This window comes from Bos grunniens, chromosome 4, assembly GCF_055505025.1.
Source record: "Bos grunniens cultivar Pamir isolate PY7600 chromosome 4, Bosgru_T2T1.0, whole genome shotgun sequence".
Classification (NCBI taxonomy): Eukaryota; Metazoa; Chordata; class Mammalia; order Artiodactyla; family Bovidae; genus Bos; species Bos grunniens.
The window spans coordinates 7351417-7367801 of NC_141168.1; the positions used below are offsets into that span (position 1 = coordinate 7351417).

Genomic DNA, 16385 nt, shown 5'->3' on the forward strand with positions numbered 1-16385 from the left:
GCCCCTCCTCAGAATTCTTTATTCCTGAAAAGGGAAGGAAGGTTGATGGGTGCGGAATGGGGGAAACGAAATGTGACTCAAACGAAGATCCTGACCCAGGACTCTGTGTCAGCTCAAGAAGGAGCAGCGGGCTAGCCCCAGGGCCCGGGGATCTCGGCCTGGAGTCCCGGAGCTCCTGGAATCCCTCGTAGATTCTGCTTCCCCGTGAATGTGTGCGTCTTCCTGGGGAGAAGGTTCATAACCTTTGCCATCTTGCCAGAGGGCTTCATGAGCCCAAAAGTGTGAAGAAACCACTGCCCTAAAAGGAGAGGGAAGCCTGCAGGCGTGTTCATCCATGGGGGGCTGGTCTTGCCTCTGGAGCCGGGTGTCTGCTTCCACTCACTGTGTCCTCCCCAGCAGCTGACTTCCTGTCTCTGGTGGGCCAGGCGGGAGCACAGAAGTGGGCTCCCCACACAGGCACCATCGCTGCTACCACAGGAGAGGCGGGGCAGCCAGGACCACCTCTTCTCTGGCTGTAACTCCCAGCAAGCCCGGGGAGTTTTTCCGCCAAGGCACAAAGTCTGTCTCCAATTCCAGGCTCCATCGGACCCTCTGCCTTCACCTCCCAAGGTAGGTCTTCTTAGGGGACGTGTCCTCATGCTGGGGCGCAGGCCCAGGGCCCCATTCCAAGTCTCTGTGTCAGAGGTGCCCTGCACATGCCCAGAGCTCCTGACCACTCCACATCTGTGCGTAAAGACAAAGAGACCAGGGTCAGGTCTGGGGTGGAACATGGCCCCGCCCAGCCCCCACCTGGCCCCCACTCAGCCAGGGCTAGGAGGGAGCAGTCATGGGCCCCCTGCACCCAGTTCAGAATTTTGCATCCTCTTAGCCCCTACCAAGCACCCCCAGGATTATACTCCCATTTACCAATGAGACATCGTGGGTTCAGGGTACTTTTGGTTCCAGATGTCCTGGGTCCCGACTTAATCTCTTAATCTCCACCACTAAGCACTAGTCCACATTGCAACAGCCACATACAGGCGGCAGGCAGAGGACAACTGATCCCCGAGAAGCCACATGGCTCTAAGGAAGGAGGGAGGGCAGAGACGGGTCTCCAGCACTGAGCACCAGCCTGGGTGTGGAGCAAGGGCCCTGTGGAGGCAGGTCCTCTCCCAGCCCCCGGCTGCCTTCCTCCCAACCCACCACCCAGGAGGTCATGTCCCCTGCAGACACCCATATCTCCCACCAATGCCCCTGCCCATCCTCCTACTACATGGTCCCGCTTCCTCAAAGCCACATTTTTCCCACCTGTAGTAGCATCTCTTAATGATGGTACAGGAGAGATACAGGGTCTTGGGGTCCAGAATTCAAAATGAGGTCCAGGCTTGCACTGCTGCACCACTAACTCCTATGTGTGACTCAGGGCCAGCCTGGGGGAGCCTCACTTTCCTTGTTGACCACATGGCGGAGAAGCCCAAGCATCAGCTTGGAATCTGAGGCCTGGGGGACAGGTCATGGCTCGCCCCTTTCTCACTGCATGACTTTGGCCAAGCCGCTCGGGGGACCTCAATTCCCTTGGCCGGACGACCCCAGGACCCGGGTCCTACTTCCATCTCTCCTCCATGCCTCTAGTTGTCCTTGAACTGCACTCGCACTCACTGGGCTCTTTCCATTAAATATTTTGGTGTCCCCTCTCCCTGCCACAAATCCTTTGTAGAGCAAATATAAGCCTCCGAGTTCAGACACCCACCTTAGAAACCTTCCACACTCTATGGAAGGTTCTATGTTCCCTATGAGTCCCCAGGACCCAGCTCAAACCATCAAATTGCCTTGGGTGTCGCCAGTCACCTCCCCACCCCCCAGAACACTTTCAGTCTGTCTTCTACAGTAGGCGGCATCACCCTGTATGAGCACCCCAGGGACAGGGCTGTGCTCCTCCCAAGGACCCTACTCAGCACACAGCTTGGCACACTGGGGCACTCAGTTAATGATGTCACCTCCTCTTAGCTGCTAAACTTAACAGTCCTCACAACATTCCCGGGAGGAGGAGGACCTCCTCATCTTTAGCCCCTACTTATAAATAAGCAAACTGTGTCGTGAAGTGAAATGACTTCTCAAAGGCACTAAGTAGGAAGCACTTGTGCCAGGAGACCTTGGGGCTGGGGGAGGCCTGAGGATTGCGGAGAGTGTCCTCTCCGGGTGGCTTTCAATTCTGGCATTCAGGGAACGAGGATCTAGTAAGAAGACAGTCCTACACCTAGAAGCCCTGTCTGCCCCACCCTCCCCACGTGACCCCCAACAAGACCGAGAGGGCTCTGGCCAGCGCTAGGTCTCACCTGCTCTAAGCTGGGTGTGCCTGTGGAGGAAAACCAACACTGGGGCCCAAAGCAGCCGGGTGCAGCCACCCGGAGGGTCCTGGAGGATGAGAGGAAGGCGGCGGCCCAAGCCCGGCAGCGGCCCACTCCTTTTGAGAGCCTCCCCCCTCCCAAGCCAGCCCTCACGGTCTCCCAGGATCCCATCCAGAGAGGGGGCCCCAGCCCAGCGGCATCTCCAGGGGTCACAGATGCGGCTCTGGGGCGGAAAACAGTCGGCGGCGGCGGCAGGTTCTGTGCGTATCAGAGCACGCGGCCTAAATGGCCCGCCTGACCCTCGGGCCCGTGGCCGTGGCTGCGCTGGTGGGTCTTGAGCGAGCCCTCGCGCGCGAAGCTCTTGCCACAGCGGGCGCAAAAGTAGGGCCTGCGCTCCCCGAAGACGCCGGGGCGGCGCGGGTGCGGCGCGGGCATGCGCGCGTGGGTGCGCTGGTGGTTGAGCAGGAAGCGCGGCTCGCGGAAGCAGCGGCCGCACTGCGCGCACTGGTGCGGCTTCTCGCCGCTGTGGATGCGCTGGTGCGTGAGCAGGTTCTGCTTGAGGCTGAAGCAGCGCCCGCACTCGGGGCAGGGGAAGGGCCGCTCGCCCGTGTGGGTGCGCTGATGCACCTCTAGGTTGTGCTTGACGCTGAAGGCCTTGCCGCACTCCGGGCACACGAAGGCGGCTGCGCGGCCCGCCCCGGCGTGCGCCTTCTGGTGCCGCACCAGGCTGGGCTGCTGGGCGAAGGTCTGGCCACACAGCGGGCAGCGGTGCGGCTGCTCCTCCGCCGGGTGGTGGATGACCAGGCCTCGATCGTCCCCCAGGCACTCCTCCCCGTCCCCCGTAGGGGACCCGACCCCGGAGGATGCCAGCTCGGTCATGGGCACGTCCAGCTGCAATCACCGGCCCCTGAGGAGGCAGAAGCAGAGAGAGGAGTCAGAGGGCACCCGAGGGTCGGCCAGCCCCCAACCTCAGTGCCCATCACTCCCCAGTCCTGTTCGAGCCAGTGTCCCCCTGCTGGAATGTCCTTCTTTCTTCTCTACCCCTTAATCACATCCTACCCCTCCTTCAGGCCTTTCTCAAATGACACCTCCTGCTAGAAGCCTTCCTTGACCCCTCCAGCTTCTTTTGAGCCACGTGGCCCAACCCTGTGACCCTCATACATCACACAGCACACGGGTCGGTCATGCCACCTCTGTCTCCCTAATCTGTGAGCATCTTAAGGACAGACCTGCTTCCTTTTATGACCCACATCAAACGCTGTGCCTACCACACAAGGCATGGAATAAATGCTGATGAGTAATACTCAGGGGCTTCCAGTCTTATAAGTTGTCCTGAACCCGGGTGCGCCTTATCCCTCCAACCAGAGTCTCAAGGAGGAGGGGAGGGACAGACATCCCCAATCTGGAGGGAAGGGTGGGGTCAACAGTGGTTTAAAGATATTTTTGCAAAGCTTAAAAGAAGAAACAAAACAAAAGCCCTGTAAACTTGAAAGTAACCTCAGTTAAACATTAAAGGCAGCAGCTCTTTGTTTATCAAAATGAGGCATGCCTGTAAAAGGTTTGCAAGTCACTGAACCACAGTGTAAGCTCGCAGGGGGCGGGTCTCAGCTTGATTCCTCTTGGCATCCCCCCAGGAAAACCTGGCCCAAGGCTGAGGAACACTCTCAGCTCAACAAACACCCCCAAGTTCAGTTCCATCTCCTTCACACTGCTTCTCCTAAGGATCCTCTTTCCCAGAGCACTGTGTCCCTCTTAAATTGTTGCCCACAACAGCCCCAAGGAAGGGGCAGGCTTACTGAACCCCAATTTATAGATGGGGAAACCAAGACTCAGTGAGGTCGACTTACTTGCCCAAGGTCGCCCAGCAAGGTGAACCGGGACTAGACTGTAAATTTCCTCACTGTCAAAAGTTCTTCTCAATGTACTAGCTGCTCACCAGCTAAGTGCCCCTCAAAACACACACACAGAAGACCACCACTCTCCTGGCCACCACAGGTTATCAGGACCCAAAGGACCACTGCTTCTATGGGGTGCTGTCTGTGGCCAACACCCTCACCCCTCCCCAATTCCTGGGCTCCAGCTTCTGCAGAGCACTGAGGCCTGCTTCAAGGGGTCGAGCTGACCTCTCCCCATGCTATCCCCCACCCCTATCAGGGAAGCCTCCTGGCCCTTCACCTGGACCTCCATGCAGGCCTTCTCCACACTTGCAGATCTCCCTGCTTACCACCGCCTCAGTGGACCTACCAGCAGAGTGGGGTCCCAGAGGCACCCCCTCTGTCTCCCCCTACCCTCAGGCCCCCGGGGAACACCACTCACCCCGGGGAAGGGGACAAGGACTACTTGCAACAGACCCCACCCCCAAATCTTTCCCCAGGCAGCTGCACGGATGTTTGCAAAGACAGATCATCTCTGTCCCCTTGGGCCAATCTCAGCCTGGCCTTGCCTCTGAGCCGCCTCCCCACTCCCCCAGCTACACCCCTGGCCGAGGGCCCCGCCCGCCGAGAGGGTCTCAGGCCACGGTCCCCAGTCTCTCTGGCGGCAAGTTCCTCCATCCCATCCCGCACTCACAGCCCAGGCGGCGCCCCAGGTCCTCGGGCCTCCAGCAGTGGCTCTTTCCTCGAGTCTGCGCTGCTCAAGGCAAATACGGTAACTCTCCGCAAAGCCTCCAGGGGCCCCTTCTCCCTCACCCCAAAAAAGACGGCCAGCCTCCAACACCGCTCTTCTTATCAGATCGCGGCGTGAATCGGAAGAGCTGACCCCACCCACCCGAACCCCCGCACACAACCTTGCCAGCTCCTCGGGCCAGAGCGAGATCCTGGAGAAATATGGTAAACTCTGCGTCGCAACCCCACCCCCACGAAAATATGTAGGCCTCCCACTCTGCTGCAGCAACCCACCCCATTCCGCTGCAAGCCCTGGCTCCCTTAGGGAATTTGTGCAACCCACCCCGCTCCCGCAACGCCGGGGGTGGGGGGGGGGGGGAACCACGCCACCCCGGATAAATACGTAATTAAGTCGCGGCGCTCGCCACTCCCGGAAAGGGTCTGCGCGGCTCCCGGCAAATACGGTAGCGCTCCCGCAGTGACCCGCCCCCAAGGGTCCGGCACCGGCCTGGGTAAATACGGTAACCTCCCTCCGCGGCCTCCGCCCCGGACCCGGCCCGGGGCTCGCGAGGCGCCGCCTCCCCGCAGCCCGCCGCTCCTTCGCAGCGCCGCAGCCGCCAACGTCGCCGCAGCCGCACAGCAGCCCCGTGAGGCTGGGAGGTCTAATTCTCCCACAGCCTGGCTGGAGCACCGAGGAGGGCTGCGAGCGCGGCTCCCGCCCGGGGCAAGACAAGGAACCAGGCGGGGCGCCGGAGGGTAGGGGCTGTCAGGACGCCTAGGCGGGCGGATCGCCCCAGGTCCCCTTGTCCCAGCCATTCCCGGTTCAGGATTCCCTGAGGCCCCCCGATTCAGCAGTTAGAGCTACAGCCTCGCCTCCCTCATCCTACGGCTGTGCTGTGCTTGGTCGCTCAGTCGTGTCCGACTTTTTGCGACCCCATCCATGGACTGTAGCCCGCCAGGCTCCTCCGTCCATGGAGCTTCACCAGGCAAGAATACTGGAGTGGGTTGCCATTCCCTTCTCCAGGGGGTCTTCCCCCACCCAGGGATTGAACCAGGGTCTCCCGCAGTGCAGGTGGATTCTTTGCCGTCTGAGCCACCAGGGAAGCCGAGCTACCCTAGTCAGGCCCACAGACTGGCCCCAGCGCCTGAGAAGCCGGGTCTGGGGGCGCTGGAAGGACAAAGCCTTTCCTTGCAAAAGAGAGAAAGGTGTGAACGCAGGAAGCTGCCCACCCCACCCCCGGGGAACCTTTCTGAGCAGGGGCTTCATGGGTGGGAGACAGAGCCCAGTCTACCATCAGGTTATGCCATCAAGATGACTAGATGACTGGGTGGAATAGAAGAGATACTTATTCCCCTACCATCCCATCCTTCCCACAAAGGAGCCCATTACAGTCAAGCTAAAGACAACCCATGCAAGAGTCACTTGTAACACCCCGGGGAGGCAGCTGGTGTGGACAGAGCTGGGCTGAATTCCAGCTTCCAAATGTCACTTAATAATACACCTTACCTAGACATTACTTCTCTCATTACAAAGCCCTTTCCCATGTATTATCTCGCGGGAGCCTTCCAATAACCAGTGCCGGCTGACCTATACAAGTGTTATTATCCCATTTCATAGATGGGAAAATAAAATAAAATTGAAACACAAAGTGGCTCTGCCAACACCCCACCCCTGCCTCTCCCCATCCCCCCTTCCCCACTGCTCCATGTGGCAGAGTCCAGGTGGAAAGGCAGGCCCAGCTCCCTCTCCGTGGCATCACCCTGGTCCCTCAGTGGAGAAACAGAAACTGTGCTGACCAGGATCGGAAGGAATAATCTCATCCCAAAGGGGAAAATACCCTCAAATTTACATTTTACAGATGAAGAAACTGAGGCTGGAGAAGGAAAATGATTTTTTAAATTAAAAGTGCTAGAGGAACATTCTGGGCTTCCCAGGTGGCACTAGCGGTAAAGAACTCCGTCTTCCAATGCAGGAGACATAAGAGACTCAGGTTCAATCCCTGGGTCAGGAAGATCCCCTGGAGGAGGACAAGGCAACTCACTCCAGTATTTTCTTGCCTGGAGAATCCCATGGACAGAGAAGCCTGGCGGGGGGCGGGGTGGGGGGGGTGCGGTGGACACAAAGAGTCAGACAAGACTGAAGCGACTTAGCATGCGTGCATGCATGCACGCAGAGGAATATTAGTTGGCCCTTTCTGCCCTGGCCCTCTGCAGCTGCCGGGTGGAAAATACTGCTAGGATTCCGGAAGGCCCAGGCAGGGCTCCTTACAACAGACAGTGGATATGGCTGTTGGGGTGGCATTATCCCTGATGAAGGCTTCTGGGAGGCATGAGTCCCCCAGCCTTAGGAGGTGCCCCCCGCAGCCCTGCAGGCACCCAAGGTCCCTTCCAGGGCCTGGGAAATGAATTCCAGGTGGGGGGGGTCCATCTGGGAGTAAAACCAATCCCTCACTCCCAACACCAGCTTTCACAGCTCGCCCCGTGGACCAGTTCATCCCAGCAGGTCCCCCCTTGGGTCACTCTCAGCCTCTGACAGACCCATCCCATCCACGCTGCTCCAGTAGCCCCTCACTGAGGTTTGTGGAGCTCCCCAGAGGAGACATCCGAAGGAGATTGGTATTTCAAATACAGTCAGTGGTGGGGTGGGGGAGGAATTCTGGGAAAGCCAAAGACGTTAAGCCACCAAGGTAGATGTTTACTCCAGGGCCAAGTGTAGCTTTCCCATGGCATTGACAAAAGGACCTCTAACCACTGACGATAACCCACACCCACACCCCACCTGGCCCGTGGACTTGGTTCATGAACAGCCACGCCACCCAGCTCTCTTTGGTTGCAAACATCACCCGTCAGAGCGACCAGCTTTCATCTCTCCCACAGGCTACAGGAGAAATGGGAACACTTAGGAAATGACCGGATTCCTCAAAAGCAAAATAATATACCTGAGGACATCACCCTTATTTTTAGCAGCTGTGCCATATTTCCGGGTAAGCTATACTAACACAGAAAGGGAAGGAACACAGCCAGGGGGGTGGGGGAGGCAGACACCACCACCTAAAACTCGTTGCTCCCAGTGGAATGCCCAGGGCTCCGGGAAGCCTCCTTCCTCTGCCCTGCCTGTGTGTGATTTCTGCTGACTCACTTCACGTCTCTGGTTTCATACACATACACCCCCGCACACATCTCCTGCTGCCGTTGGCATGTGCTGTCGTGAGCACAATAGAATGGCAGCGAGGAAGTATTCCGCAAACGCAGTCACGCTTCTCCGTCCAGGCAGGGCCAGGGGCTGGCATGGAGATCCCCACCATCCGCGAGGCTCATGTGACAGCTGGACTCTGGACCCTAAAAAAAAAGGCCCAGGCTGCTCACAGCCAAGAACAGCTGGCCCGTGAGCCCCCTCTGGGTAGAGGTGTGTCCAGCTCAGCTGAGTCCTGCCCAGGGCCCTATATTCCCTCCCTCCCCCACCTCCGGGGCACACTGGCTGGACCAGTGATCCCCCTGACTCCCCTGGACACGTGTGCTCCCTCACAGAGGTCAGCCTGGTCATCCTCTGGCTCCCCCAGCTCTGGGCTGCAGCCCCAGCGCTTCTGCACTCAGTTCAGTGACCATGCCACCGGCCTCCATCAGCTCATCCCATCTCCCCAGATTGAACGGTGATCCCTAACCTCCGTCTCCAAGGGGACTTAGCTCAGTTTGGTTTTCCCACCAGGTTTTCCCACAAGCTTCAAAGGGCAGGGACTGTGTTCTCAACATCTCTGTATCCCAAGAGCCCAGCATATCATAGACCCTCGGTCAATGTCTGCTGAATGAATGAATGCATGTCTGCCAATTACACCTGGGGGAGGGGGGGGCGGGCCACGGCCAGCAGGTGTGCTGATGTGATGTGTAAGGGGTGAGGGACTGCAGGCAAGTTACAGCCCCAGCCACGGCTCCGAAGGCCAGGAGGCACTGCGAGACCTGGATGGTGCTGTGAGGCTCTGGGCATGAGTTCTCATCTGCTCCCATGTTCTTTTTCCTTGAAATTAAAACCCAAGATGTGACCTAGGACATCCATTCAACCCCTTAGCTTGCAGCCTGCTTGATACCAGCTAATTTCTATGGCAACTGAGCTCTGTTTGGGGAAAATGTTTTCTTCTCTTTCCATGGTACGACTTCCATTTCTACAAATGCCGGGCAAGTAGCCAGACATGGGGGCCATTTTTTAAATGACAACAGCAATCATTTATTGACTGAGTGCTGTGTACCAGGAACCCATACTACATGCTCCTAGGTGACTTGGAGCACCTAGGTGAGCTCCTAGGTGACTTGCCCAAGGTCCCACAGCTTACATGGTTAAGGCCAGAATTTAGCCCCAGAACAGAATCTATCCGCTATTCCCAAAAACAAAAGAAAGCTCTTTTTAGACTGGGGTGAGAGATGGGGACAAGAGAAAACATTTCTACTTCTTCTCAATAGGAGCATTATTCCTAGGGCTGTACTGTCCAATAGCCACATGTGGCTCTTTACATTGAAATTAACTAAAATCAAGTAAAATGGAAAATTCATGTTTTCTGAGGTCCTCCACCCCACCAGCTACAGTTAAGTTCTCCACAACCACACATAGCTGGTAGCCATGGCATTGGGGGGCACAGATGTACAACATGTCATCATCACAGAAACTTCTTCTGAACAGTACTGGTCTAGGGCCCCTCCCCCTCCAGATCTGGGAGACTCTGGTCTCTTTTTAACCCAAAGATCAACCTATGCTGGGATCATTCATTTCCCTCTGTCTGCTGGGATCATGTAAAAGCCTACTGTTTTCAGCCCCAAGGACTCCTCTTGCCAAAAGGTCAAGGCTATTTCTTTAGCAAACCCAAACTACTTTAAAAAAGAAAAAGTAAAAAGCTCAGCAGAGGCTTCACTCCTGCCATGCACTTCCTGCCTAGTCCCTGCTGGTCCTCCTCCCTCCCCTGGTCCTGGGACTACTCCCTGGGGCTGGGCAGTGGGGAACCACACTCTCCCAAGAAGGCTGCCATCTGCCTGGCTGAGTCGAAGCTCATGATGCTTGCCAAGGACAAGCATTTGCCCAGTACCTAAGTCATTTGTCATAACTCCCAGCCTGCTCCTAACAAAAGACACAATGATGCTGTAGGCAGTTCCTGGAACACCACCTCACCAAGCTCATCCGGTGTGTTGGAAGCTTGGCCCCGGGTCCCCACTGCAGACTTGCACTTACCCGGCTGTGGATAGGCTATAAATAAGTCTTTGAAGATCCTGATTTATTTACTCATGGTTGTTTTCTGTTCCCCCACGCAAGCCTTTAATCTCAGCATGCTCTGGAACGTTTTGAACTGTAAAACACGAGGCCAGGTCTGATCTTCTTGTCTTTGATTTTATGGCGTGCCTCTTCCTAAATTTTCTCTGACCCAGTTTGATTATTTTTAAATGAAAGGGAATTAAAAATTGAAGCTGACGATGCCAGACCTCCCTTGGAGAAGCCTGAGCCTTGTGAAGGTGGAAGAGGTTTAGGCTAACAGGAAGTCTAGGACCTACCATCCACTTGCAAGGGTTCTTGGTGAACTAGTCCCACCATCCCCACCCACTGCCCTATATCTCTGTCCTGCCCAGTTCACAGCTCACAGTGAGATGGCGAATAAGAAAACCTTGTTGGGAGAGCCAGGGCTGGGAATGATTTGTTGAAGAATTAACTGTATACAGATTGTTCCAAGCTATGTATCAAAATGAACTAGAGAGCAGGGACTATGACTGCTGTAGACTGAACTGTGTTCCCCAAATTTGTATATTGAATTCCTGACCCCCAGTACGATGGCATCTGGAGATGGAGCCTTTGGGAGGCAATAGGAATTAGGTCTAGACAAAGTCGCTCCAATACTTAGGCCACCGGATGCAAAGAGCCGACTCACTAGTAATCACTCATCAGCATCACCTGATGCTGGGAAAGATTGAAGGCAGGAGGAGAAGGGGACGACAGAGGATGATATGGTTGGATGGCATCACTGACTCAATGCACATGAATTTGAACAAGCTCCAGGAGATGGTGAAGGACAGGGAAGCCTGGCGAGCTGCAGTCCACGGAGTCGCAAAGAGTGGGACACGACTGAGCGACTGAACAGCAACAACAAAAGTCATGTGAGTGAGGTCCGCCTGGTGAGATGAGTGTCTAAGAAGAGGAAGGGAGAGACCAGGTCCTCCTTCTCTTTACTTTTTCCTCTCCCTCTCCGTCCCACCACATGAGGACACCAAGAAAAGGTGGTTGTCTGCAAGCCAGGAAGCAGGCCCTCACCAGGAAAAGAACCTGCCATCTCCTTCATCTTGGACTTCCAGCCTCCCAGACTGTGAGAAGCACGTGTCCATCGTTGAAACGCCTAGCCTGTGGTGGTGTTCTGCTGACCTGAGCTGACGAAGACAGTGGCTTCTTCATCACACCGTCCCTGAGGTCTGACACAGTGTCTGGCACACTAGAGGCTTGCTTAGGAAATCAGTGCTCTGCCATCTCACCATCCTGACCTGGCCAATGGGACCTGCACCTCAGTTACTCTTGGTCTGACGGACTTGGTCCTGTCCCCATTGTGACCCAGAGCACCCATTTGTGAGGGGGTGGTCACCTGGGGTCAGTGAACAGGCATTCATTCTCATGACTTTGGTGGCCGGGGGTGGGGGGAAGAGGCAGTGGATGGGGTGCTGCAACCAACCTCACTAACCCCAAATCCTACCAATACAGCTGTTTGATTGATCTGATCATCAAACACAGGACATTTGTGAATGGTAACACATTCATTGTACAGAAACTCCTGCCCAGCTGATCTCTTCAGTATCACAGACATGGTACCTCTGGGATGCTTCCTGGAGGAGGAGGGCTTGCATGCGTTGGCCTCAGGATTTGAGGAAGCAAGTTCCCCATCGTTAAAGTGGGTTTTGATGGGATCCCAGGCGCCCGGTTTCCCTGAGCAGGGCAAGCTGGGGGAGGCACTGCAGGAGAAGGGCAGGACATCACAGGGAGACAGCAGAGCCCCTGGGGCTGGGGAGGGCCAGAGAGGCTGCCCAGGGAAACCCTTCTGACTTGGCCTCCAGCTGGTCCTCAGAGCTGAACTCCCGGATGGACACACCTCGCCCATTCATGAGGTTTCACACAGCGTGGTTTGCAATCAAAGGCCGGGACCACGAGTCAGCAGCCCTGGCTGCACATTAACCATCCCCAACATTGTGTTACCCAGGGAAGCTGGATCACCTCCATGTCTTTTTGTGATGCTCCTGCCAGATGAAAGGGATTAAATAAAACCTGAAAAGAGGGGTGGCCGGAAGCCAGGGTGACCATACAGATCCCAGAGAAGGTCACACTTGTCTGAGTTCAAGGGAGAACCCGGTGGGCCCCTGGGAGGCAGGAAGGCAGAGCTCCTCCTACAGAATCATCCTAGGGTCCCCCTTTTCCCTCCCACTTTCCCCAACCCCATACCCACCCCCTCTGCAATTCCCTCCTCTCCCACGTGGGAAGACCTGGTCCAAGGCCACAGTCGGGCTGGAGCCCTGGGTTCTCTGTTAGCACTAGGGCCCCAGATGACTCTGCTTTTGGAAGGGTGTGAGCAGTGACCTCAGGGGGGCTAGAGGTTGAGGGGGTTATGTGTGAAGTGATCAAATTGTCTTAGGGAAAGGGGGAAGAGAATCCTTCCCTCCACCCCCAGCAAGAACTGACCACTGGCTGTCCCGGCCCGGGGGGGGACAAATGGATCCCTCCGAGCACACAGGAACCCGGAGTTCAGGAGGGCAGCTTAGAAAGGACAAGGAGACCACGTGAGGCAGGCAGTCCTTCATTTCTCTCTTCTGTGACATCAGCATCAATAAGGGTCCCAGGCAGCGTCCACCGAGTGGGAGCAGCACGTTGGGCGCTCTCCCTCTGCAGGGCCCTTCCCAAGGAACCAAAGCCCAGTGAGACCACCCTCCGAGTCCCAGCCGTGACCATCATACACACACAACCCAGTCCTAGGCTCAGGCCGCCCAGGATAGCACCCAGGGTAGTGGGGTACTCAGGGTTGAGGGCCATCAAGCCATTCACGCCTTCCTAACACATGTATTGAGTGGCCTTTAAGTGCTGGGCGCTGGCCTTGCACTGGGGACATGCTTGCCCCTCGCCAGCTGCTGCTTCTAGCTCCCATCTGGGTATCGCTCAGTCTGTTGAGACTCCCCCCCAGGGACTGACCCTGGACGGCCACAGCTGACCAGTCCAGACTTGGGCCATCTCACCCAAGGCCTCCGACAGCCCCCTCATTCAATGCCTGAGAGCTGGGGTCCCACCTCCAAGGAAGGACACATCCAGGCTCCACAGTGTGGGATGTGATCTTATTTCTGCCTTCGGCCCTTCCCGGGACTTTTCCCGATCCCCTTTTGGGGACGCTCCAGGAATTTGTTGTCAGGTCTCGGAGCCTTGAGGAAGGCACCTTTGGAGAGGGTCTCAGCCCCTGCAGTTCTAAACGCCACCATTCCTGGTCACTCGCCCACAAGCACCAGGCAAGCCTCCTCCCTCCCCGCCCACGGGTCTGCGTGGGTCCAGCCTCACTAGAGCGCGTCTCCCTTGGCGCTGAGGGTGGGCGCCAGAGCCCCCAGGTGAACGCGCTGGTGCTTGAGCAGGTGCTGCTTCTGGCTAAAGCCGCGGCCGCAGGAGGCGCATAGGTAGGGCCGCTCGCCCGTGTGGTTGCGCCGGTGGCGCGTCAGGTTGGGCTTCTGGCTGAAGCGGCGGCCGCACTCGGGACACGGATAGGGCCGCTCCCCAGTGTGGATGCGCTGGTGGATGGTGAGCGCCGACCACCACGAGAAGCTCTTGCCGCACTCGTTGCAGATGAACTGACGTGGCTCACCCGGCGCCCCAGCCCGCGCCCGGCCCCACGGCAGGTCCCCTGGTCCCCGGGCGGGCGAGGGGCCCCGGGCCGGCGGCGACAGGCCAGGGACGACTTGGGCCGGCGGCTGGGCGGGGGCGGCGGGGCGCGCGCGAGGGTAGGCCCGCAGCGCCGCGCGGCCGGGGCGGGGCGCGGCCCGGGCGCCGGGCTGGTGCGTGCGCTGGTGCTTCAGCAGGTGCTGCTTCTGGCGGAAGCGGCGGCCGCAGTGCGCGCAGGGGTGCGGCCGCTCGCCCGTGTGGTTGCGCAGGTGGCGCGTCAGGTTGGGCTTCTGGCTGAAGCGGCGGCCGCACTCGGGACAGGGGTAGGGCCGCTCGCCTGTGTGGATGCGCTGGTGGATGTTCAGTGACGACCACCACGTGAAGCTCTTGCCGCATTCGTTGCAGATGAACTGGCGTGGCTCGCCGGGGGCGGCGGGCCGGGCCCCGGGCGGGCGCCACCAGCCCTGGCCGAGCCCCAGCCAAGCCCACTCGGGGCGCCCCCTCTGGGGCCCCGGCCGCGGGCGCCGACCCCGGGTGGCTGCGGTGTCCCGCCGCAGCGCCTGCAACCCGGCGCGGGGGCCCTGGCGGTCCCGCGCGTGCGCGCGCTGGTGGATGCGCAGGCCCACCTGGTGGCGGAAGCAGCGCGCGCACTCGGGGCACGGGTGGGTGGCGGGCCGGGAGTGGGTCTTCTGGTGCTTCAGCAGGTGCTGCTTCTGGCTGAAGCGCCGGGCGCACTCGGGGCAGCAGAAAGGCCGCTCGCCCGTGTGGTGCCTCTGGTGGCGCGCCAGGTTGGGCTTCTGGCTGAAGCTCTTGCCGCACTTGCCGCACGGATACGGCTTCTCGCCCGTGTGCGTGCGCTGGTGGATCTTCAGCGACGACCACCAGCTGAACCTCTTCCCACAGTCCGGGCACACGAAGTGACCCTCGCCAGCAGGAAGAGCCGGGCTCAGGGGGCCGGAGGCCGCCCTCGGAGCCCGGCCTGCCCGCCCCACGGCCTGCTCAGAGGGAGGGGCCCACCTTGGACCCCCAGTCTCGTCCGGGTGCCCCCAGGCTTGAGACTTCCCCGCCGCCGTCTGGCATGGCGGGGGGACCCGACGAGGCCGGAAAATGTTCTCCTTATCCTTCTGCGAAAGCGCGGCCTGCGTCTGCAGCAGCCACTCTGGCTTCTCCTGCTTGATCTTCATCACCAGCCCATCTCCTGCCGGAGGCAAAGGGAGAGAGATCAGGGAGAGTCATTCGGTGGGTGCTGTGCTCCTAAGATGGAGGGAAAGGGCGGGTGGGGGGCAGGGAGCATCAGGAGGGTAGGGCAGGGTAGAAAACGGGACAGAAGAAAAGGATGCAGACGGAATATAGTAAAGGGAGAAGAGGAAATGGGGGAAAGGAGAAAGGAGAGACGAGGGAGAGTAGGAAGGACAATAAAGTCAGAGGAGTTGGAATGTGCAGGAGGGCAGAGAAGAAAGAAACGGTGCGTGTTGCAGGTGTCAAACACATCGCTGCCCGCCTCCTCTACCCTGAGGCCCAGGAGAGTCTCAGAAGATAAAGAAGCCAATCCAGGGGAGTCTTCTGACTCAGGGAGCAAGCAGAAAGTGGCCAAGTTTCAAAACATCTGGTTCTCGTCCTAAGAGGATGGACATGCTGGGCGCTTGCTGGATGAGTGCATGCCCAGTCCCCCAGAGGTTGGGCAACCAAGGCTGGCATCACTGCCAGGTGGCTCCCGGGCAACAGCTGTGGTGCATGATCACCTCACCCGCTTGGCAACTTCTCCTTTCTTCAACAAAACCAAGAACAAGAAACCCAGCCAGAAAGCTCTCAGGACCCGGAACAGGTTAAGTGTTGCCTTGTCCTGTACTAAAGGAAGCCTACACACCAGCGGCACACTCTGTTACTAACCCACCCTTTAGACCAGACTCAGGTCTGCCGGGAACTTTGCTTCCAGGCTCCTGGACATAAGCCATGATGGAAAAAGTCTGCTACAGACACCACATATACAGGCTATCTGAATTCCATTTATACAGAGGTCAAAAGCTGGCAACTGAAGGATGAGTTAGAGTTAAAACTAATGTCCCTGACAGAGGGTGCTGTGGTTGGAAGTGGGCCTGGGGCACTTCTGGTGTGTATATATATACACACACATATATGTGTGTATATATATGTATATACATATATGTTCTGTGTTTTCTGTGTGTGTGTGTATATATATATATATATATATATATATATATATATATGTTCTCCTTGTGGATCTGGGTGCTGGTTACACAGGCATGTTCACTTTGAGAATTTATAGAGCCTGAGACCTGTGCACTCTTATGTGTGTTATATGTCAATAAAAAGTTTATGGCCTATAAAAATAGATGAAACAGGGACTTCCCAGGCAGTCCAGTAGTTAGGACTCCATGCTGCCAAAGCAGCAGATACGGGTTTGATCCCCAGGCAGGGAACTAAGACTCCACATGCTGTGCAGCCAAAAAAAAAAAAAAGTTGAAAAAAAAATAACTGTGAACAAAGGAGAGAAACCCTAAGCAACAGGTGCCCATCTTAAAAAGACAGTGACACAAACCCAAAGGAAGTAAGAGGAAAGAATCAACACAG

At 57.4% G+C, this 16385-nt stretch overlaps 2 protein-coding genes and 1 long non-coding RNA gene across 35 annotated transcripts in view; 1 reads left to right on the top strand and 2 right to left on the bottom strand.

Annotated features, from left to right (window-relative positions):
- LOC147373480 (uncharacterized) lies at positions 1–5616 on the bottom strand. Of its 19 annotated transcripts, none has more exons than XM_086395052.1 (4): positions 4896–5521; positions 2316–3234; positions 907–1062; positions 1–723 (listed from the first exon to the last, which is right to left on the bottom strand). In XM_086395052.1, exon 2 carries the CDS (start codon positions 3204–3206, stop codon positions 2595–2597), a length of 612 nt encoding a protein of 203 aa, XP_086251178.1. In that variant the 5' UTR covers positions 3207–3234; positions 4896–5521; the 3' UTR covers positions 1–723; positions 907–1062; positions 2316–2594. The 19 variants fall into 19 exon arrangements, with proteins under 19 accessions (XP_086251178.1, XP_086251177.1, XP_086251186.1 ...); XM_086395051.1 differs by having other exon boundaries at positions 1288–3234; XM_086395060.1 differs by having other exon boundaries at positions 1288–3234; positions 5334–5471.
- Positions 4798–16385, top strand: part of LOC147373481 (uncharacterized) — an 18578-nt gene continuing 6990 nt past the window's right edge. Inside the window, exons 1-3 of the long non-coding RNA XR_015161952.1 lie at positions 4798–4973; positions 5058–5155; positions 7808–7914. This is a non-coding gene — a long non-coding RNA (uncharacterized LOC147373481). The remainder of the gene's footprint in view (positions 4974–5057; positions 5156–7807; positions 7915–16385) is intronic.
- ZNF775 (zinc finger protein 775) overlaps positions 12717–16385 on the bottom strand; it is a 23830-nt gene continuing 20161 nt past the window's right edge. For all 15 annotated transcript variants that reach the window (XM_086395029.1, XM_086395023.1, XM_086395025.1 and 12 more), the window contains one exon: positions 12717–14991. In XM_086395029.1, the coding sequence (XP_086251155.1) occupies positions 13478–14991 (1514 nt within the window). In that variant the 3' untranslated portion in view covers positions 12717–13477. The remainder of the gene's footprint in view (positions 14992–16385) is intronic.